Below are 18,345 nucleotides of genomic sequence, written 5' to 3'. Positions count from 1 at the left end.
CAGTCAGAGGGAAGTGAGGAAGAACAGTGCCTTGAAGTTGAAGAAGAAGAAGAAAAGTTTGAATTTGATATCCCGCTTTATCACTACCCGAAAGAGTCTCAAAGCGGCTCACATTCTCCTTTCCCTTCCTCCCCCACAACAAACACTCTGTGAGGTGAGTGGGGCTGAGAGACTTCAGAGAAGTGTGACTAGCCCAAGGTCACCCAGCAGCTGCATGTGGAGGAGCGGAGACGCGAACCCAGTTCACCAGATTACGAGTCTACCACTCTTAACCACTACACCACACTGGCTCTTTTTACCTCCGAGGACACCGAAGGAGGCTACTCTATGCATGGGATGCCTGAAGTATACTTTGCTTACTTGGCTGTTCGGATTTCAAGTGTTCCCTTGAGCTTTTCTTCGCTATCGTTTTCAAAGTACATCAGCCGGGACTGCCGGAGAACAAACCAGCGTTTCTTCCAGTTCCTTCTGGACAGCGTGGAAGACCCACCACCTTTCTTGTGCAGCCAGCCTTGCTTGAGAGCTTCCTGTTTCGAGCGGAACCACAGGAAGGTTTCATCTTTCAAGACACACCAGCGGCGCTTCCAAGTGTTCATCAACCCACCTTGAGGAAAGGGGAAAAGAATTGGTTGTAAAACCTGCCTTTGTTTAACAACAACAACAACAACAACAACAACAACAACAACATGCCCAACGCTCCTTCAAAAACGTTATGTAGATCAGAACAATTTCTCATCAGGCAATCTGGATGCTTTTAAGAAGCAGGATCTTAAAACCATTGGTCTGTACAATCAATAAATATTAAAAACTGCCTATGGTCAAACAAGCAAGCATTCACCAGATTTAACATCTGATTGTCACAGAGTTATACCTCTGGTTTCAAGCTCCCCAACCTCAACCAGCATCCGAGAGAACAATCAAGCTTCAGACTCTTTCTCCTAGCTGCTCTCTCATCCCAACGTTTTTCTCCACGACCCACTCCTTCTGTGGATGGTATAATCCAGGGGTGGCCAACTCTCAAGAGACTGTGATCTACTTTCAGAATTAAAAACTGGCAGTGATCTACTCCCATTTTTGGGGAGTTCAGCTCAAAGTTGTTGAGCTTTTTTTTAGGGAGGAGGAATGTTGGGGGGGGTCGGCTCAAATTTAGTTTTTGGGGGGAGTTCCGCTTTTTGGGGGGTTAAAGGCAAGGGGTAAGGGGTAAAGTCACTCACAAAAAGATCGCTATGGATCAAAACAGCAGCACAGAGAAAGCTCTGTCTTCCCTTCCAGATATCATACAACAATAGAGGGCAGGGTGAGGCAGCAGTCCGTTTTAGCGATGCTAAGGAAAGGGAGCCAAAGATCGACCGCGGTCTACTAAAACCTCGCAAGGATCTACCAGTAGAGTCAAAGCACCTTGTCAGAATGCCTTCGCTCTGGCAAATGGAGTGATCACTCTTACAAATTAAATGAAGAAATACAAGGCAGTTATGTGTGAATATTATACATGCAGAAACTTAATAATTTGACAGAATCTCGTGAAAACCAACAGCATAGATCAAAACTTGGTCTTGAGGGGACTGTTTCAGAGGAACAACTTGAAAAGTGGACTATTTAAGAGCAGCTATTTCTGCAGCTTTTACTTCTCTCTTATGGCACTTTCATGCATCCTGGTAAACTCTGCCAACAGTTTGCGCCTCTGATCAACTTGATCAACGGCCTCTAATGATCTTCTTGGATTTGTTTACTCATTACTTGCCCCTAATTTATCATAATTTCTGCTTTACATCACCCCACAAATTAGTAGCGCAAATACACTGTATTTGAGAAAGAAGACCACCTCATTTCATTTGGCTCTTTATGTTACTCTGGGCTGTTTCCATACCTTTCATGTACAAAAAGCTATGGAAATAAGGGAGGCTGACACAGCTGTAGACAGAATCCCTCCGATACGAAAGTTCATCATCGGTATCAAACCTTGAGTCAAAGTCTTCTTCGCTGTCTTCGAACTGGAAGATCAACATAACGAGGGAAATTAACTGATAGGAAAAGGCTTAGCTGCAGATGTTTTCATCATATTCCAGCCTTATTCAGATGTTAAAAGTTCAGTGGTACATTCATATAAATGCAGGATCTCCTGATCTCCATGTTTGACAGATCCTTTGCTGTAAGATTACATGCATTCTCACCCCCCCACCCTACCGAGAATACGGACATTCCTAAAATAATATGTTCGATTTGGCACAAATATTATTTCCCTTTGTCTCTTTCTACCAAGGCTATTTACCTTGCTTCTACAAAATAACTTGACCTGTTGGTCATCTGTTGTGTCATTCATGGCCACTAAAATTAACCCTGTGCTCGTTTTTAATAGGCAGCAAGTTCACTTTTAGTGTGACTGCAGCATAGCTACAAAAAAAAAGTCTTTTTCAGTGGACTTCCTGTATGGGTAGGAGCAGAAATGAACTTCTGAGTCACGGCAAAAGAAAACCAGCCTCCAAAACCTAATGTTTTGACAAACAACAACTATTAAGAAATGCTTCTTTTTTTAACCTCGACTCTTCACACACTTCCTTTTACCTTTGATGAAGGAATTCTTCCCTGTGGCTTCTCTGTTGTGACATATACAATTCAGGGAAGAGAAGAATCTTATTCCTGTTAAGAGTTATCCCTGTGAGATCTAAGGAGCAGTGCTTACAGCACGCTGGAACAGCAGTCATTAAAGTAAGCACTGCGAAATAGGTATTTTATGTTTTTATATTGTTGCTAACTAGAAATTGTACTTGGCTTAAAATAATGTCCTTACATTTGTGTACTTTGAAGAACCACAATTGCCAAGTCGACTTCCCCAACTTAGGAAAATAATTTGATGTAAAAATTATTTTAACAAGCTGTGACTACACTTTTGGATTGTCAGGTTGTATTTTTATCTTATGGACCATGCTGCCCTTCATCTAATTAATTCTATATAAATCTAATTAATAATAATAATAATAATAATAATAATAATAGTTAAGTGTATTCCTTAATCAAGATTACTGTGGCACAATAACTTCTGACAATGTGACGGTTAAACCAGGAAATCTTGACATTACTCTTATTCCTCCCAAAGAGATGTACAGTGGTACTTTGGTTTGCGAACAGTCTGGTTTGCGTACGTTTTGGATTACGAACGCGTCAAACCCAGAAGTGCGTGTCCCGGTTTGCGACCTTTTTTTAGATTACAACCAGTTTTTTGGGATTACGAATGATTTTTTTTGGTTCACGAACAATATTTGGGGGGGGGGATTACAAACAAATTGTTTTGGAGGCCCCATTGGCAAAAGTGCCCCTTGGGTTACGACCCGTTTTGGTTTACGAACAGACCACAGGAACAGATTGTGGTCGTAAGCCAAGGTACCGCTGTAATAATGGCAAAGAAAGCAACACTCACAAAAAAGAAAGAAAGAAAGCAATACTCACGGAAGACTGAGCACCCTCTGAACTAAACCTGTACGCCCCAGAGCTGTTGTATGTCCCCACAGAACAGCGGTAGTCGGGGGACCACTGGCTGCTATGAGAATTGGAAAAGGTCACGCTGCTTCCAGAAGTGATAGCGCCATCTTCATAGTCGTCTTGGTCATAATCATAGTCCGCATCAGGAGTAATTAACTCTGTGGAGTTCTGGGGCTTGCACGATACGTTTTCCGGCATGCAGTATGTGGATTCACCGCTGGAGGAGTTGTGGAGACTGAGGGAGTCGTGGCCAGAAGCGACAAGCGTGCTGTTGTTGCCTGTGGCAGGACTTGCCGGCACCACCGTGTCGTTCATGTACGGATCTTCTTCCGAAGAGTCGTCGCTCGTCCTGATGCCACTCGTCCTCTGGTCCGAGTGGCCGTGCTCGCTTGGGTTTGGCGAGTCCTTGAAAGCGTCGTCATCTGCTTCAAAGCCCTCGTCAACCTCCTCCTCGGGGTACGGCTGGCTGAAGTTGAAGTTGGGCTTTTCGCCGCCCGCGCTCCCGGTCAACTCGCCGAGCTCCGAGCAGAAACCGCTGCCCACAGAGAGCGTCCTCTCGATGTTTCGGACACATTCGTCAATTTCGTCGAAGTTCAGGGACTCCAAGAACTCCTGCGCCGCTCGGCAGGCCTCATCCTCCAACCGCTTCAGTTCCTCGTCCCGGAGCTGCTGCAGCCTCTGCAGCGACGCCTCTGTCAGCGACAGCTCCTGCTGCTCCTTCATGCGCTGCAGATCTTCGATCTCTTTCTCCAGGCGAAGGATCTCTTCGACCTGCTTGTTTTCTTTTTGCTTCTCCAGCTCTCGCTTCAGTTCTTCTGCCTTCCGGGCTTTCTGAATGGCTGCCAGCTCCTGCCGCCGCTTCTCCTCCTCAGCCTGCATTTTGACACACAAGATTCCTTAATCTTTGCCTTGCTAGGTAAAGGGACCCCTGACCATTAGGTCCAGTCGCAGACGACTCTGGGGTTGCAGCGCTCATCTCGCTTTATTGGCTGAGGGAGCCGGCGTACAGCTTCCGGGTCATGTGGGCAGCATGACTAAGCCGCTTCTGGCGAACCAGAGCAGTGCACAGAAACACCGTTTACCTTCCCACCGAAGCGGTTCCTATTTATCTACTTGCACTTTGACATGCTTTCAAACTGCTAGGTTGGCAGGAGCTGGAACTGAACAACGGGAGCTCACCCCATTGCGGGGATCTGAACCGCCGACCTTCTGATCGGCAAGCCCTAGGCTCTGTGGTTTAACCCACTGCAATTCTGCCACATTTTTTCCCCTCTGAAGAACTCATCTCCCCCTTTCGCACAAGACACAAAGCCTATTTGATTACATTGAGCTGCGGGCAGCAAAAACATGACCGAAGCTGGGGGTGTGAGGTGTGGAATGACATATTTTAAGACACACAAGGCTGTTGCTGAAAACGGTAGTTCCCTGTGGGGGTCCTCTTTTCATCACTTCTTTTGGAGGTGATGAAATACCAAACAATGGTGCGGTTCTAAGTGCACATCTGCAACACTGTGTGTCATATTGTAGCTCAGCCTGGTTAGCTTTCCTTCTCCAAACACAAGACAGCCTTGTGGAAGTCACACTGGAGTTCTAAGAGGGGGCAGATAAAACTACGTGGCATTGTGACAGATGCTCATATGGTAGAAGAAGAGGCGGAATTGGGTATATTGTGTTTGCAAGAGTTGACACTCCCAAATGCTTATTACAGACCTATGGAACTGTCGGGGACTCTTGACTAAATTCAAGAAATAAATCGTACTTTACTCCTGGTGGTTCCTGGGCATCCTTCGTGCCAAGGCAAAAACACACTGGAGAAGTGGAAATTGAGAAAATAACACCCAGGTCCATGGTAAATATTACTGGGTCTTAGATTGTGAGCCTCCAGGGAGAGGACTATAAAATGTTACAAGCCACAATCCGCCCATAGGTTAGGGTGGGATAATAGATAAAATGAGATAAACAGTATCAGCATATGGAGCAAATTATAGAACGTTTTATGAAGATGGAAGAGGAGAAATAAACATGGACTGCTAATTTTGTCAGTCCCATGCTTCATGTAACATGTAAATCCTTCCTTGAAAATCTTGCTTCAGGAAAAAGAAAAGCACAATGCAGAAATCGGACAGAAAACAACTTGATAAAGTCCTCTCACCGGGTTCTGCTTCCCACAATAAGAGCTATTCAAACACAAAAGGGAACAGGACATCATTAACAGCTTACCTGCCGAGCAAGACGTTCTGCTTCCTGCTTTTGTCGCTTTCTAAATAGAAAATATCAGAAAGGAATCAAAACCAAGACATCATCACAGGGAGTTCCAGTTTTTCAAGATGTGACTTCTGAAACCAATGTGCTTGACAGTAACTTGCACAAAATTACAAAGGTTGCTGTAGCTAATTCGCAGGAAAGCTAAGTTGCTTACCAGATATTGTCCAGTAACAACATATTTCATACCTTTCCTCCTCTTCCTTTCTCCTTTTTTCTTCCTCTTGCTGTCGTTTCTCCTCCAGCAACCCTTTGTAAACACGACGGGCAATCTGGCCTCGTAGCTGCTTCTGGAAAGTGATGGCCGCTTTCTTTAGCAGTAAGTACTTCCTTCTTAAGTAGAATGCTCTGTAGTTCTTCTGTATGATAACTACACAGTAAAGGACTTTTCTGTAGTGCTTCCTGAAATGAAACAGAGACACACATCTATATGAAGAGAAGGTTTGATGAACCAGCGATGGGAACCATTAATACCGTGTGTGTGTGTGTGTGTGTGTGTGTGTGTGTTAAAACTTCTAGGCAGCAAAAACAGTAATATTAATTCCACTCTCATGAACATTCTTTACTTGTGCTTCATGATACTATTTCACTAGAATGACTAGACTCCAACTCTAGAGTAGGGAGAGATGCATCCTAGTTAAGGAAGAATTTTTATGCCACTGTCTAATAGCATCTATTTGTAATCCATCAAGCTTGTTTGGTATGTATATACCCTGACATTAAAGAAAGTTGTGTATCAGATGACAGCTTTTGTCCATAAGAAAAGTAATTTTGCTCTTTTAACAGATACACCATTCAATACACATAGGCAGGTCTAATATACACATGAAAAGAAATGACCTCATTGCCCAAACAGTTACTGAATGCTCTTCTATTGACTAGGTTGGGGGGAGGGAGTAAACAGATGGGACCTAGGACTCAGACTCTAGTACATAATGCATGACGGTAAATAAGCAAATAAAGTGTTATAACTCAGTCACCTAGTTCTATTGTTCTTTTGTGTCTTGGAGGAAAAAATCAAACTAAATGGCTTGGTCTGTTGGGTTTTCCCCCCTGTCCTCCTGCCACTGCAAATACACCAAGGCTACAAATCTCTTTACTTTAAAATAGTGCAAATAAAAACGTTTGGAATGCACCCAAATAAGTGATTTGCACAACCAAAAGCAAATCTTCAAATGGTGTAACTTGGGGCCATCAACACTTTTGGTCTACACTACACAGAGAATGCTTGAGTGTAGTGCCCCATGATGGTTTCTCCCCAACAGCTGTGTAACATACGGACACTAACTGCTCTTCTGTGTGACGTGGATCATTTCTTACGTCTGTATAACATAAGAGACGTACTTGCAGAAGTACGTCACAATTCCTACATACAGTTGCATGGGCTACAAAGTCCAGGCTTGTCCAACAGGTAGATCGTGGGGGTGACCCAGGTAGATCACAGAATGAAGTTTAGTGATTGCCTTTGGTCAACCTTCCCCTAAAAAAAAGCTCAACAACTCCTGGCAATGACAATGGGTAGATACAGTCTTTTAATACTGTGAGTAGATCACAGTCTCTTGGGAGTTGGACATGCCTGGGCTACACTATCATCCAAGAGGGCAGTTAGCGTGAAAACTATATAGTTTCAAGTTGTCTCAGACTCCATGTGAGAAAGATAACATGTAAGCTACCCCTCAGAAAAAGTTTTCAAGTTTTAAGAAAGGAACATCTACCACATACTTTCATTACTTCTCTGCGTATGAGGAATGCAGTACAGTGGAACCTCTGGTTATGTACTTAATTCATTCTGGAGGTCCGTTCTTAACCTGAAACTGTTCTTAACCTGAAGCACCACTTTAGCTAATGGGGCCTCCCGCTGCGCCGCCAGAGCACGATTTCTGTTCTTACCCTGAAGCGTTATTTCTGGGTTAGCGGAGTATGTAACCTGAAGCATATGTAACCTGAAGCGTATGTAACCTGAGGTACCACTGTACCCTGGAAATTCCTGAGTGTAACGGTGAAGAGCTCTGTTGCTAAATGGCATCATCATTCAACACAATGTTAGTTTTTGTGGCAGACAAACAGACAGGAAAAAAGCTGGAAGTCTAAAGATGTCATCCCAAAGATGGGAAATCCTGAGCAGCTTTACCAATTGAAATCCACGCCTAATATACAAAGCAGGAAGGGGCTGTAGCTTCCAACGCAGTTGGAAGCATGAGACTCTAACTCAATCTTCTGTTAATCTTATGCGGTGCCGGAACTGAGTTCCAGCAAGTTCTGGCTGGGGGAAAAGCCCTGATCTTCTGTCCTGGGTACCAAGGTTGGGAAAGTCTGAGATCTCAAGCGGAGACCTGTTAGTCATTGTACACAGTGTTAGAAGGTCCACTGGTCTGGTGCAGCAGAAAGCAGCTCCTTGTTACATACCGTGCCACATAGCCCAAGACATGCGCTCGGATGATCATGGCAGCTTTGTCAACCTCTATCTCCCGTTGCTTTTCCAGCTTGTGTTCCAAAGATTCACGAAGAAACACCTTGAAGAAAAGCACAACATCATACACATTGAGGGTTTCTTCGTAATATGATGCAAAACTTACTCTGCGTCATTTTGAGGGTCTGGGAGAAAAGTGGGCAAAAGCTGTTCTCAGGCAATCAATATCAGCCTTCAAGAGGGATCCATTTTTCTATTTCTTAGAGAGGGGGAGGCTTGCAGTATTAGGGACGTCCTACTCCCCCAAACACATGAGTCAAAAGCGACTATGGGGTTGCGGCACTAATCTCGCTTTCAGGCCGAGAAAGCCGGCGTTTGTCCACAGACAGCTTTCTGGGTCATGTGGCCAGCATGACTAAACCACTTCTGGTGCAACAAACACTGCGACGGAAACCAGAGCACACAGAAACGCCGTTTACCTTCCCGTCGCAGTTGTACCTATTTATCTACTTTCACTGGTGTGCTTTCGAACTGCTAAGTTGGCAGGAGCTGGGACAGAGCAACAGGAGCTCACCCCATCATGGGGATTCGAACCGCCGACCTTCCGATCAGCAAGCCCAAGAGGCTCAGTGGTTTAGACCACAGGTGGGTTTGTGGGTGGGGAGTTGTGCTGTTTGCTAATATAGGTGCAAATATACCAAGTTTCACTGGCTTAGGAATTGAGGCAAAGTCACCTGGCAAGGTCTAGCTCCTGTTGTATGTTAATCCACAACAACAACACAGCTATCTAGTTTTGCATTAGGAATTCTTGTCTCTTATACCTTAGATTTCCCAAGCTGCCATCCAGTGCTTGTGCTATCATACAAATGAAGGAAGGCAGCACACTTTTCTTTTAAATCTTCAGGGAGAGTCAAATTTCTCATCAGGACTTTATATCTGGGGAAACAAACAAAAGAAAACCAAGCTGATTTTCCCTTTAAAAAAAAATGTGTCACTTGGACTACACACCTCATCTAAAATGCTTAATACCCAACCAAACAAAAGGTAGGCTTACCTTTTATGAAAATCTGCAAATGGCCTCCGCACTGGAAAACCAGCCCTTCGTATCCACACAGTCTCAAGCATTCCAGAGTACCGCAGCTGGTTCAACACCACGTTCTGATCAAACTGGTCGGGCATCTGAAAAACAAAACAAAAAACCAGTCAGCCACATCTGATAAATAACCGATAAAGGTGACTTTGCAAGCAATGTTCAAAATTAGCCAGGTGCCAGGCATGTTTTGCGGCAGGCGTGGGTCTGCGTGGAGATCTCTGGATGCCAAGTTGGCGACTAGGGAAAGCAAATTGTCACTTGGAGAAGGAGGATCTGAGATGCAGTGGTACCTCGGCTTATGGACTTAATTCGTTCCGGGGGTCCGTTCTTAACCCGAAACCGTTCTTAACCTGAGGTGCGCTTTCGCTAAATGGGCATTCCCATCCTGCGGCAAAGTTCGTAACCCGAGGTACTACTTCCGGGTGAGTTTGTAACCCAAAGCATTTGTAACCCGAGGTGCCACTGTATTTTCCTTGAAGCTTGGATTCCCCCCCCCCAATTCTGGGTTGTTTTATTTCATGTTTCAATGTGTTGTAAACTGCTTTGAGATTTGTTCTTTAAAATATGAAATGGAATAATAACAGCAGCAGCAGCAGCAGCAGCAGCAGCAATACAGTTGCAATACCAAACCAAAAAAACCCCTGGCGCCTAATGTTATTGTGGCAACCATAATGTAAGTGCCATTTGGAGATTAGTTTATATACCTGAAGTTCTAACACTGTTTACAAGTATGAGACTTAGGATGAGCCCTGTGGAGACAAATGCCTAAATTCAAAAGATGTATTTGTTGTTGTTCAGTCGTGTCTGACTCTTCGTGACCCCATGGACCAGAGCACGCCAGGCACGCCTATCTTTTACTGCCTCCGGCAGTTTGGCCAAACTCATGCCAGTCGCTTCGAGAACACTGTCCAACCATCTCATCCTCTGTCGTCCCCTTCTCCTTGTGCCCTCCATCTTTCCCAACACCAGGGTCTTTTCTAGGGAGTCTAGACAAGATGCATATCCCTTGTCTAATGTGGATTCACACATGTAAATGCTGTTTAAAATCTCAACCACAGGGAAAATAAGACAGTACCAGCTTCAGAGACCTTTAAAGGGAGAACACAGACCAGCCTTTAACACTTTGCACACTTCAGGCACCATGAGAGAACGCTAAAATTTGTGCTCTGGCATCTGTACACAAATACAAAATGTAAAATGACATCAGTTTTCAGGAACTATTAAGTTCCCCTCCTCTTCAGCTTGCTTTTTAAAAATTTTTAATGCCTTTACTTTTGTGCCTGAGATACCGAAATTGAGCAGGTGGGTTTTGGGGAGGCAAGGAGACAGGTGGTTAAAAAAGATGTTGTTAAAGGCACAGCAACAGGGCCAATTAAGAGGAGGTAGCAACCCGGCCTCCAAAGGCAGTAAACCAAAGGAACAATTACAGAGGTAATCCCCCAGCCCCCCATTTAGAGCCTTAGTCTCTAGTTAATCCGATCAGCAATCCCATCTCACTCCCCTTCATTGCTATTTAGCAATTCCAAACTGTTGACAGTAATGGCAGAGTATAAAAGAGCTTTGGCAATGACACAAGATAATAGCATCTCTGAAGGAACTGCTGCCAGCCTTTGGGGGAAATTAAATGCCGTGATTTGTATTCCCAAGAGGTCAAATGCCACTGACACAAAATATGGGCTTAATTCCTTTAGGAACGGCTGAGAATTAGCTTATTTATACAAAAAACGCTGCTTTAAAAAGGGGGGGTGGGGTATTAAGGGTGCAATGAAGTGTGTTCTACAGACGGCCTCTCGGACAGAAAATTGACTTAAGAATGCAAAGAATGCAAATTCCAACTAAAAATGGAATTTAAAAGGATACTAATGTAACATGTAATATATTTTTTAGTCGTGGGGTGTTTTTTTGCTGCCATTTGGTAAACACATTTACTGTCTACTATCAATTTCAGAGAACTATAGCTTAAAAGGGCATAGTAAATTATTTCTTATATTTATGATTAAATCTGGCTAGGCTATTGAAAAGTATTTTGTGGGGTATACATGAGTTCACATGGCAGTGAGCCAGTGAGTGAGCACACTTCAAGTTTCCACTATAAAAATCATGTGGCACTCCGATGTTGAGCTTCATGTGCTTCATTGATACCATGGAAGCTGTCATAGTTAAATGAACTTACTCATGTGTTCTGCCTTACGAAAACATTCACGTTCAATAATAAAGTTACATTTTCAACATGCAATCAAATATGTCTATGATCAGGATGAGGAAATGTGCTCAAAATACTTTAGGGAACAACAGTATGTTTCAATACACTGGGTGAAAGTCACTTCTACCTAATAATTATGCTTCCTTGTAACAAACTTGATTCATGTAAAACCTTTTCAAAGAATACATTTCATATAAAGCACAGATAAATCTCAGGATTGTACAACGCATGAGCGGAGCAGATCTGAACCCGACAATATCAAAGTCATGTCAGCCCACCAGGGAGACAAACTATGCTAGTTTTCTATTCATCGAAACACATATATTCAGAGATGAAACAACACGGCCGGTTTACATCACTCGAGTCTCAACTTTCAAACACCTCTCTCTGCAACAGCAACAAATTTAGAAGCGGAGAGAAAAGATCTCCTTTGCTTCCCAAGAGTCCCTTTCCCATGGAAATACTTGGCCGTGTCCGTTCTTGCAAGCTGAGAACCAAAGAATTGGACTCATCGCGGTGGTGTCATAAAGCTCAGTTATCAACTCACCATTTTAGCGGCATCGCGAGCGCAACTTGGCTCTTCTTTAGCACCAGAGGCCAAAATTCATATGGAAAGGAACAGCCGAGAGCTGACCTTTTCAGCGCACACTGAACAATGATGAAGACTATTCCTGGTGCTTTAAAAAGTGCTCAGTTGCCATGGCAACCCCTCCCTTTCTGGGGATAATTAGCCTTGGTGTGGCTTTGGCTTCTGATGGGGTGGGGGCTGCATAGAAAAGGATGCAAATGAGAGAGGGACAAGAGCAACAGCTTCTTGGGCTCTGTGCTCCAGAGATGGGTAAGGGAAAAGGAGCTGCTTAGTAACAAGCCCACAACACAAGGGAAATGGCTAAAACAGGGCCATTAAAAAATGGGGAACTGCTAGGAAGTGGAAGGGGCGAGCAGAGTATTAAATGGAAGGAATGGTATAAAGAGGTGTGGGATATAGCTATTAATGATACATTAACATGTGCCATTAAGGTAAGATGGGGAATACGCAGGAGAAATGATTTTGAGGAGATAGGAGGGTGTAGAATTTGTACTGTTAAAATGGAAAGGGGTCAAGCCATCGCAGGAGGTGTTGAAATTTTGGGAGGTTGGATGGTTACAATGGGATGGTCTCGGGGGGGGGGGGTTGCACATTTCTATTCTTATTTATTTATGATTATTTTAAAAATATTAATAATAAAGGGAAACTGAAAGAGGATGGTTATCATAATTAAAGTACAAGAGCTAACTAATCACATTCTTTAGACATCTCGCGGAACCTGACCACTACCACCTGGAACAAGACTGAAAGATAGAAATATCTGAAACCTACCTTGTGGTTTTTCTATTTGTGCATCTCAGAGTTGTGGCTCTCTTGAGGACAGGACTCCCTCCCCCTTAAAACCTACTTCTCCTGCCCGGGATGTAATCTACAAGCCAACTGTAGGTGGCAAGCAGTTGCAACCCAATGGAAACTGAGAGTCTGATTATTCATTACTGATGTGGGTTCTTCTCAAAGTCAGACTGGCTTGCAAGTTGCTGTGTGTGTGTAGGGGGGTTGCCTTCCATCATTGAGTAATGACTCAGCCTCCTTGCTTGAGCAATCTGCAGCTCTTTGCTTACATGGCATTTTCTTCACCATGCCCCAGCTATGAACACACCAGGCTTGTGGGATCTACTTTGTTGTCTACCAACCAGAGCCAATGCAAAATTGTGACTCAGGTCGGTGGATATACACAAAGAACTAAGGAAAAGGGTGCCTCTGGGGATTTGTGAGCGGCACAGAGTCAAACTCACAAATTCGATATAAAAATCCACTCGTTTACCCTCCTTGAGCATTCCCCACTATCAACGTAATTTTTTGAGGGTGTTTGTGAGTTAGTTTTTGCTAAGGTTAAGACAACTGGGAGTCAGAAACCCTTATTGATTACCCAAAGAGCCACCAGCAGATTCTGATCTAAGTTCTGCCTAACCCTGGGGTGAATTGTTCTGAGGTGGATGATCCTGGCTTGTGGCTAGACAATGACCTACAGAGTATTTTGGTACTTTCAGTCTATATGTCAGGTGTTCTGTAGTGACTAAGAGCTACAAATCGGGAAATCCCTGGTTCAAATCTATCCGAGACACTTTCAGCCTCAGTCCTCCTATGATTATCACCGGGGGGGGGGGGGGGGACCCCCAAGGGCCATTGGCACCTCCAAAGATTTTTCCATCACTAATTTATATCCTGCCTTCTCATGTGGTCAAAGAAAGTAAAACAACAACAACAACAACAAAACACTGTTTCCATTAAAATGATCAAAATAACAAAGGGCCATAAAACAGTAGCTTTCAAATAAACTCCCAAGTACTATTAAACCACAGAGCCTAGGGCTTGCTGATCAGAAGGTTGGCGGTTCGAATCTCCATGACGGGGTAAGCTCCCATTGCTCGGTCCCAGCTCCTGCCCACCTAGCACTTCGATAGCACGTCAAAGTGCAAGTAGATAAATAGGTACCGTTCCAGTGGGAAGGTAAACGGCGTTTCCGTACGTTGCTCTGGTTCACCAGAAGCGGCTTAGTGATGCTGGCCACATGACCCAGAAGCTGTATGCCGGCTCCCTCAGCCAGTAACGCGAGATGAGCGCCGCAACCCCAGAGTCGGACATGACTGGACCTAATGGTCAGGGGTCCCTTTACCTTTACTATCTTGCAGAGTTAAGTTTTTCAACATCTTCTAAACAACAGATATGGGTTTTGCTGAAAATTCTCTGCTGGAAGGCTATTCCACAGCAATCTCAAAGGCTCTATTCCTTGCTTAGGTCATCCTGATATACTGTGGTGATCAGGGGTGTAGTGGGGGCGGGGGCAGGGGGGCATAGCCCCAAGTGCATGATTTTGAGATGGAGCAAACCAGGTGCCCCCCCGACCCCCATCCTGCCTTGCCTGCCGCCGAGGGTTTCTTGGCCCTGGCCTTCCCACTGCATCCTGGGCCCCCTTGCTGAATGGTTGCCCAGCCAGCATTGAGGGGATTTGCCCCCCAAGGGCCACAATGGTTGGCTGGGCTCCTTCCTCCTCCCTGCCCCGCTCCTGCTCAGCACCCGCCCAGTGGCATTGTGGCAAGGGCTGGGCTGGGCTGGCGCAATCGGTTCTGTTCACCCTCTGTACTCTGTGCACGCCCTGGGTGCCGGCAATGGCGCAATGCTGCTGTCGATGATGAATCCTGGTGCAGAGCACTTGATACACATCTTAATGAACTGTGCATGTGTGTGTGCATGTCAGATTCAGGTGAGGTGCAGTCTCAAAGGCGATTCATGGCCCAGACGTTGAAGTTGGAATGTGTTTATGGTGGACAGAGATTCTACACCGCTGCCTCCATGCCTCTGAAAAGCTACTGGCAGCATTTACAGTTGTACCTTGGTTCCCGAACTTAATCCGTTCTGGGAGTCCACTCGACTCCCGGAATAGTTCGAAAACCAAGGTGCGGCTTCCGATTGGCTGAAGCTCTTTCCTGCAGCCAATCAGAAGCTGCGTCAAACATTCGGCTTCCAAAAAACATTCGCAAACCGGAACATTCACTTCCGGGTTTACGACGTTCGGGAGCCGATTTGTTCGACAACTAAGGCGTTCGACTACCAAGGTACCACTGTACTCAAATTGAAAAGGTTTATTCATAGGCTAAAACCCCCCCTTTTTTTTTACTTAAACTGTATTTGTGTGAGATATGCTAGTGATGACAAACTCAGCCAAAGACGTGGTATGACCATCTATCCATTCAAAACAGAAGCTGTTCAAATTAATGGGGGTGGGGAGGAGATTTAGGGGTGCCTTGTTCTTTAGCTTCAGGGCTGGGGGTGATTTAAGATTTCACTTTAGCTTTGGGACTGAAACGCCTTACTAAAACTGGCAGCATGTCTCCAGACCCCAGCTGGAAACGCTGGCAGTCCCTCCTCCCCACCTGTGAAAAGTCTGTTGCCATTTCATCTAAGGTCACCCTAATTAAAGCCTGCAGCCCCTGCTGGAAAAGCCTCAATCTGTCCTCTCCAGCTTTTGCCACATTGTCATCGGTCAGTGGTCTTCCGCGGAAGAAAAATCAATCAGGCTTTCAGATAGTCACAGGTTTGTCCATTTGGAAACACACACACACACACACACACACACACACACACACACACACACACAAAACAGCCATGCTGTGAAACATTAATTAAGAGGCAGATGTCCTCTCCCACCTAACTCCTGATGACCAGGGAGCATCTTTGTTTATGGCAACGGGCAGGAGGTCTCTGCCACGTGTCGGAACAATAACTGTGCCACCCCTAACACAAGGTCCCTAGCTTAAATTGACAGATGTACTCTCCCCTTGCACGGCATGCAAACGAAGGTCGTAAGACTTTATGGCACTTCCATCTCATAGCGACGGGGGATTATTTACACCATATGAACAGGTTTTGCCAACAGTCTCCGTTTTCCTGTCGAAATCTTGCCTTAACCTGGACCTCTCTGATTCAGATTCCCACTTACTTCAAATGTCAACGTGCAGCTCGTTTTGTACCTAGGTAGTCTAGACACTGTAAGCTGTAAACCAATCAAGTATTAACCTTCTATCTTTTATTACCCAGTTGCCATTTAAGTCAGTTAGATATCTTTATGTATAGGGAAAGCCCTCCCATCAGATGTGAGACAGGCAAGCAACTATTTGACTTTTAGAAGGCATCTGAAGGCAGACCTGTTCGGGGAAGTTTGGAATAGTTGATGTTTTATTGTGCTTTTAATACCTTTGTTGGGAGCTGCCCAGAGTGGCTGGGGCAACCCAGTCAGATGGGCAGCATATAAATAATAATAAATAATTATAATTATAACCCAAAACCTTAAAATGGGCGCCTTTTAAGATGCTGGAAGAAGCAGGAGACAATTCATGATTTAATATTCAAAAGCTCTGAAGACACCTGAACTCAGGATGAAAGGGAGAAATGTGCTGAGAGGAAGGGGTGTTTGTCAAACCCTCACTGTGATCAATTCCTGCCTGGAAACCTATGTCCCCACTGTGGAAGGACGTGTGGATCCAGAATTGGCCTCCACAGTGACTTACGGACTCACTTACGGACCATGTACATAGAAGACAATCTTACTCGGCTACGAGTGATCACCAAAGAAGTAGAAACTGGCATTTTAATGACAATCTGGTGGATCGCCGTAGATGGCTGATGCAGTGTGCTTGGTTGTGACCCGCCTGTGCCTATAAGAACTCGAGGTTCACCTGCGATGGCTTTTCTTATCCACTAGGAACACAACTTCAGTTGTCCACTGGTTCTGCTCAATCCACTGAACCACACTGGAAGGCACACTAGAAACTAATTTTAAACCATCCTATTTCATGAAGTTAAAGCTTCAGCCTGTTCCTGCAGAGAACATCCCTGCCATTCATGGAGCAAAATGGGTACTATATACACTCCAAAGCTACCGAGTCAGGGGATCGGATGCTTGGCACTTTTATTCAACAGGTAAACATGTGCCTGACAATTCCAGTGGATTTTGGAAGGAGGAGGGGAACAATTTGGCACAATTCTGGAGCTTCCCCTGTAGCTTAGCCAAAATGGGAAATTCGCCAGCCTTAGCACAAAGCTAATATTTGATATGTTTAAATCAGGAACCTCCAAAATATTCCACTGAACAGCTTTGTGTTGCTAGGAAACCAAAGGTCAGGCAGCATTCAAAGGCCAAATTTATTCCCATCCCCTTGGTTAAGCTCATAGAGCTCTTTTCATTTCAAACTCTATGATTTAGGAATGAAAAACTTAGTGGCCTCGGCACTCACACATCCTAATTGTGATTCAGGGCTCCTTAGTTCCACCCTGATCTCTCAGTGCCACACCTCCTTCCCTCCCTTAAGCACGCAAAAGTGAGGATCAAATGATATCGCCACCTGCTGGTTTTCATCACACAACTTGGCACCCTCACAACAGCTGGGGGCTTCCTTCATTCAGATCGTGTGGCATTGTACAAAAAGTGGGGAACGCTTCTAGAAAGAGCAACTGACAGCGATCTTCTGGCTTGGTACGGCTTATATTAACTAGTAAAGGTAAAGGTAAAGGACCCCTGGATGGTTAGGTCCAGTCAAATTCGACTTTGGGGTGCAGCGCTCATCTCGCTTTTCAGGTCGAAGGAGCCGCTGACAGCTTTCCGGGTCATGTGGCCAGCATGACGAAACCGCTTCTGGCACAATGGGACATTGTGACGGAAACCAGAGCACACGGAAACACTGTTTACCTTCCCACCTAAGTGGTACCTATTTATCTGCTTGCACTGGCATGCTTTCAAATTGCTAGGTTGGCAGGAGCTGGGACAGAGCAACGGGAGCTCACCCCATCACGGGGATTCGAACCACTGACCATCTGATTGGCAAGTCTAAGAGGCTTAGTGGTTTAGACCAGAGCGCCACCCGCACCCATGACATCTACCTACTGTGGATCTATCTATCTATCTATCTATCTATCTATCTATCTATCTATCACCCTGTTGCAGGGATTCGAACCGCCAACCTTCTGATCGGCACCCGCCACCCGCTCCCCTTACTTTAATCTCCCCTTACTTTAATGCAATAGAAGAAATGGAGGCTTACCTTGTGTGTTCATTAGGAACTGCCTCAGCAGTACTGAGCTGAAGCATGCAAGAAATACTACAGCTCCCTCCCTACAGCAAGTGGTTAAGTCCTGGGTGGAGTTTGCTGGGCTGCATTTCATGTCTCTTTGTTGCCAGCCAGCACAACACAGCCAAGGCAGAATTTATTGTAACTTAGCCCCTGGTTTAGAAAAAAGGATTAACAGTGCCTAATCTTATTGGCCTTCAGTAGAACATATGCACCTGTTTACAGGGATCTTTTGAGCCACAGGTA

The 18,345-nt window shown here is 44.9% G+C and overlaps 1 protein-coding gene across 1 annotated transcript in view; it reads right to left on the bottom strand.

The window, feature by feature from the left end:
• The window catches only part of MYO10 (myosin X), a 181,006-nt gene that overhangs the window by 26,744 nt on the left and 135,917 nt on the right, over positions 1 to 18,345 (bottom strand). Inside the window, exons 20-27 of the mRNA XM_033154368.1 lie at positions 9,204 to 9,328; positions 8,971 to 9,085; positions 8,146 to 8,252; positions 5,929 to 6,141; positions 5,698 to 5,737; positions 3,445 to 4,350; positions 1,868 to 1,991; positions 361 to 604 (exon numbers count right to left, since the gene is read on the bottom strand). Coding sequence (XP_033010259.1) covers positions 361 to 604; positions 1,868 to 1,991; positions 3,445 to 4,350; positions 5,698 to 5,737; positions 5,929 to 6,141; positions 8,146 to 8,252; positions 8,971 to 9,085; positions 9,204 to 9,328 — 1,874 coding nt within the window. The remainder of the gene's footprint in view (positions 1 to 360; positions 605 to 1,867; positions 1,992 to 3,444; positions 4,351 to 5,697; positions 5,738 to 5,928; positions 6,142 to 8,145; positions 8,253 to 8,970; positions 9,086 to 9,203; positions 9,329 to 18,345) is intronic.

This window comes from Lacerta agilis, chromosome 7 (genome assembly GCF_009819535.1).
Source record: "Lacerta agilis isolate rLacAgi1 chromosome 7, rLacAgi1.pri, whole genome shotgun sequence".
Classification (NCBI taxonomy): domain Eukaryota; kingdom Metazoa; phylum Chordata; class Lepidosauria; order Squamata; family Lacertidae; genus Lacerta; species Lacerta agilis.
Note: the sequence above shows the minus strand (reverse complement) of the source record. Positions and strands in the feature narration are given on the sequence as shown.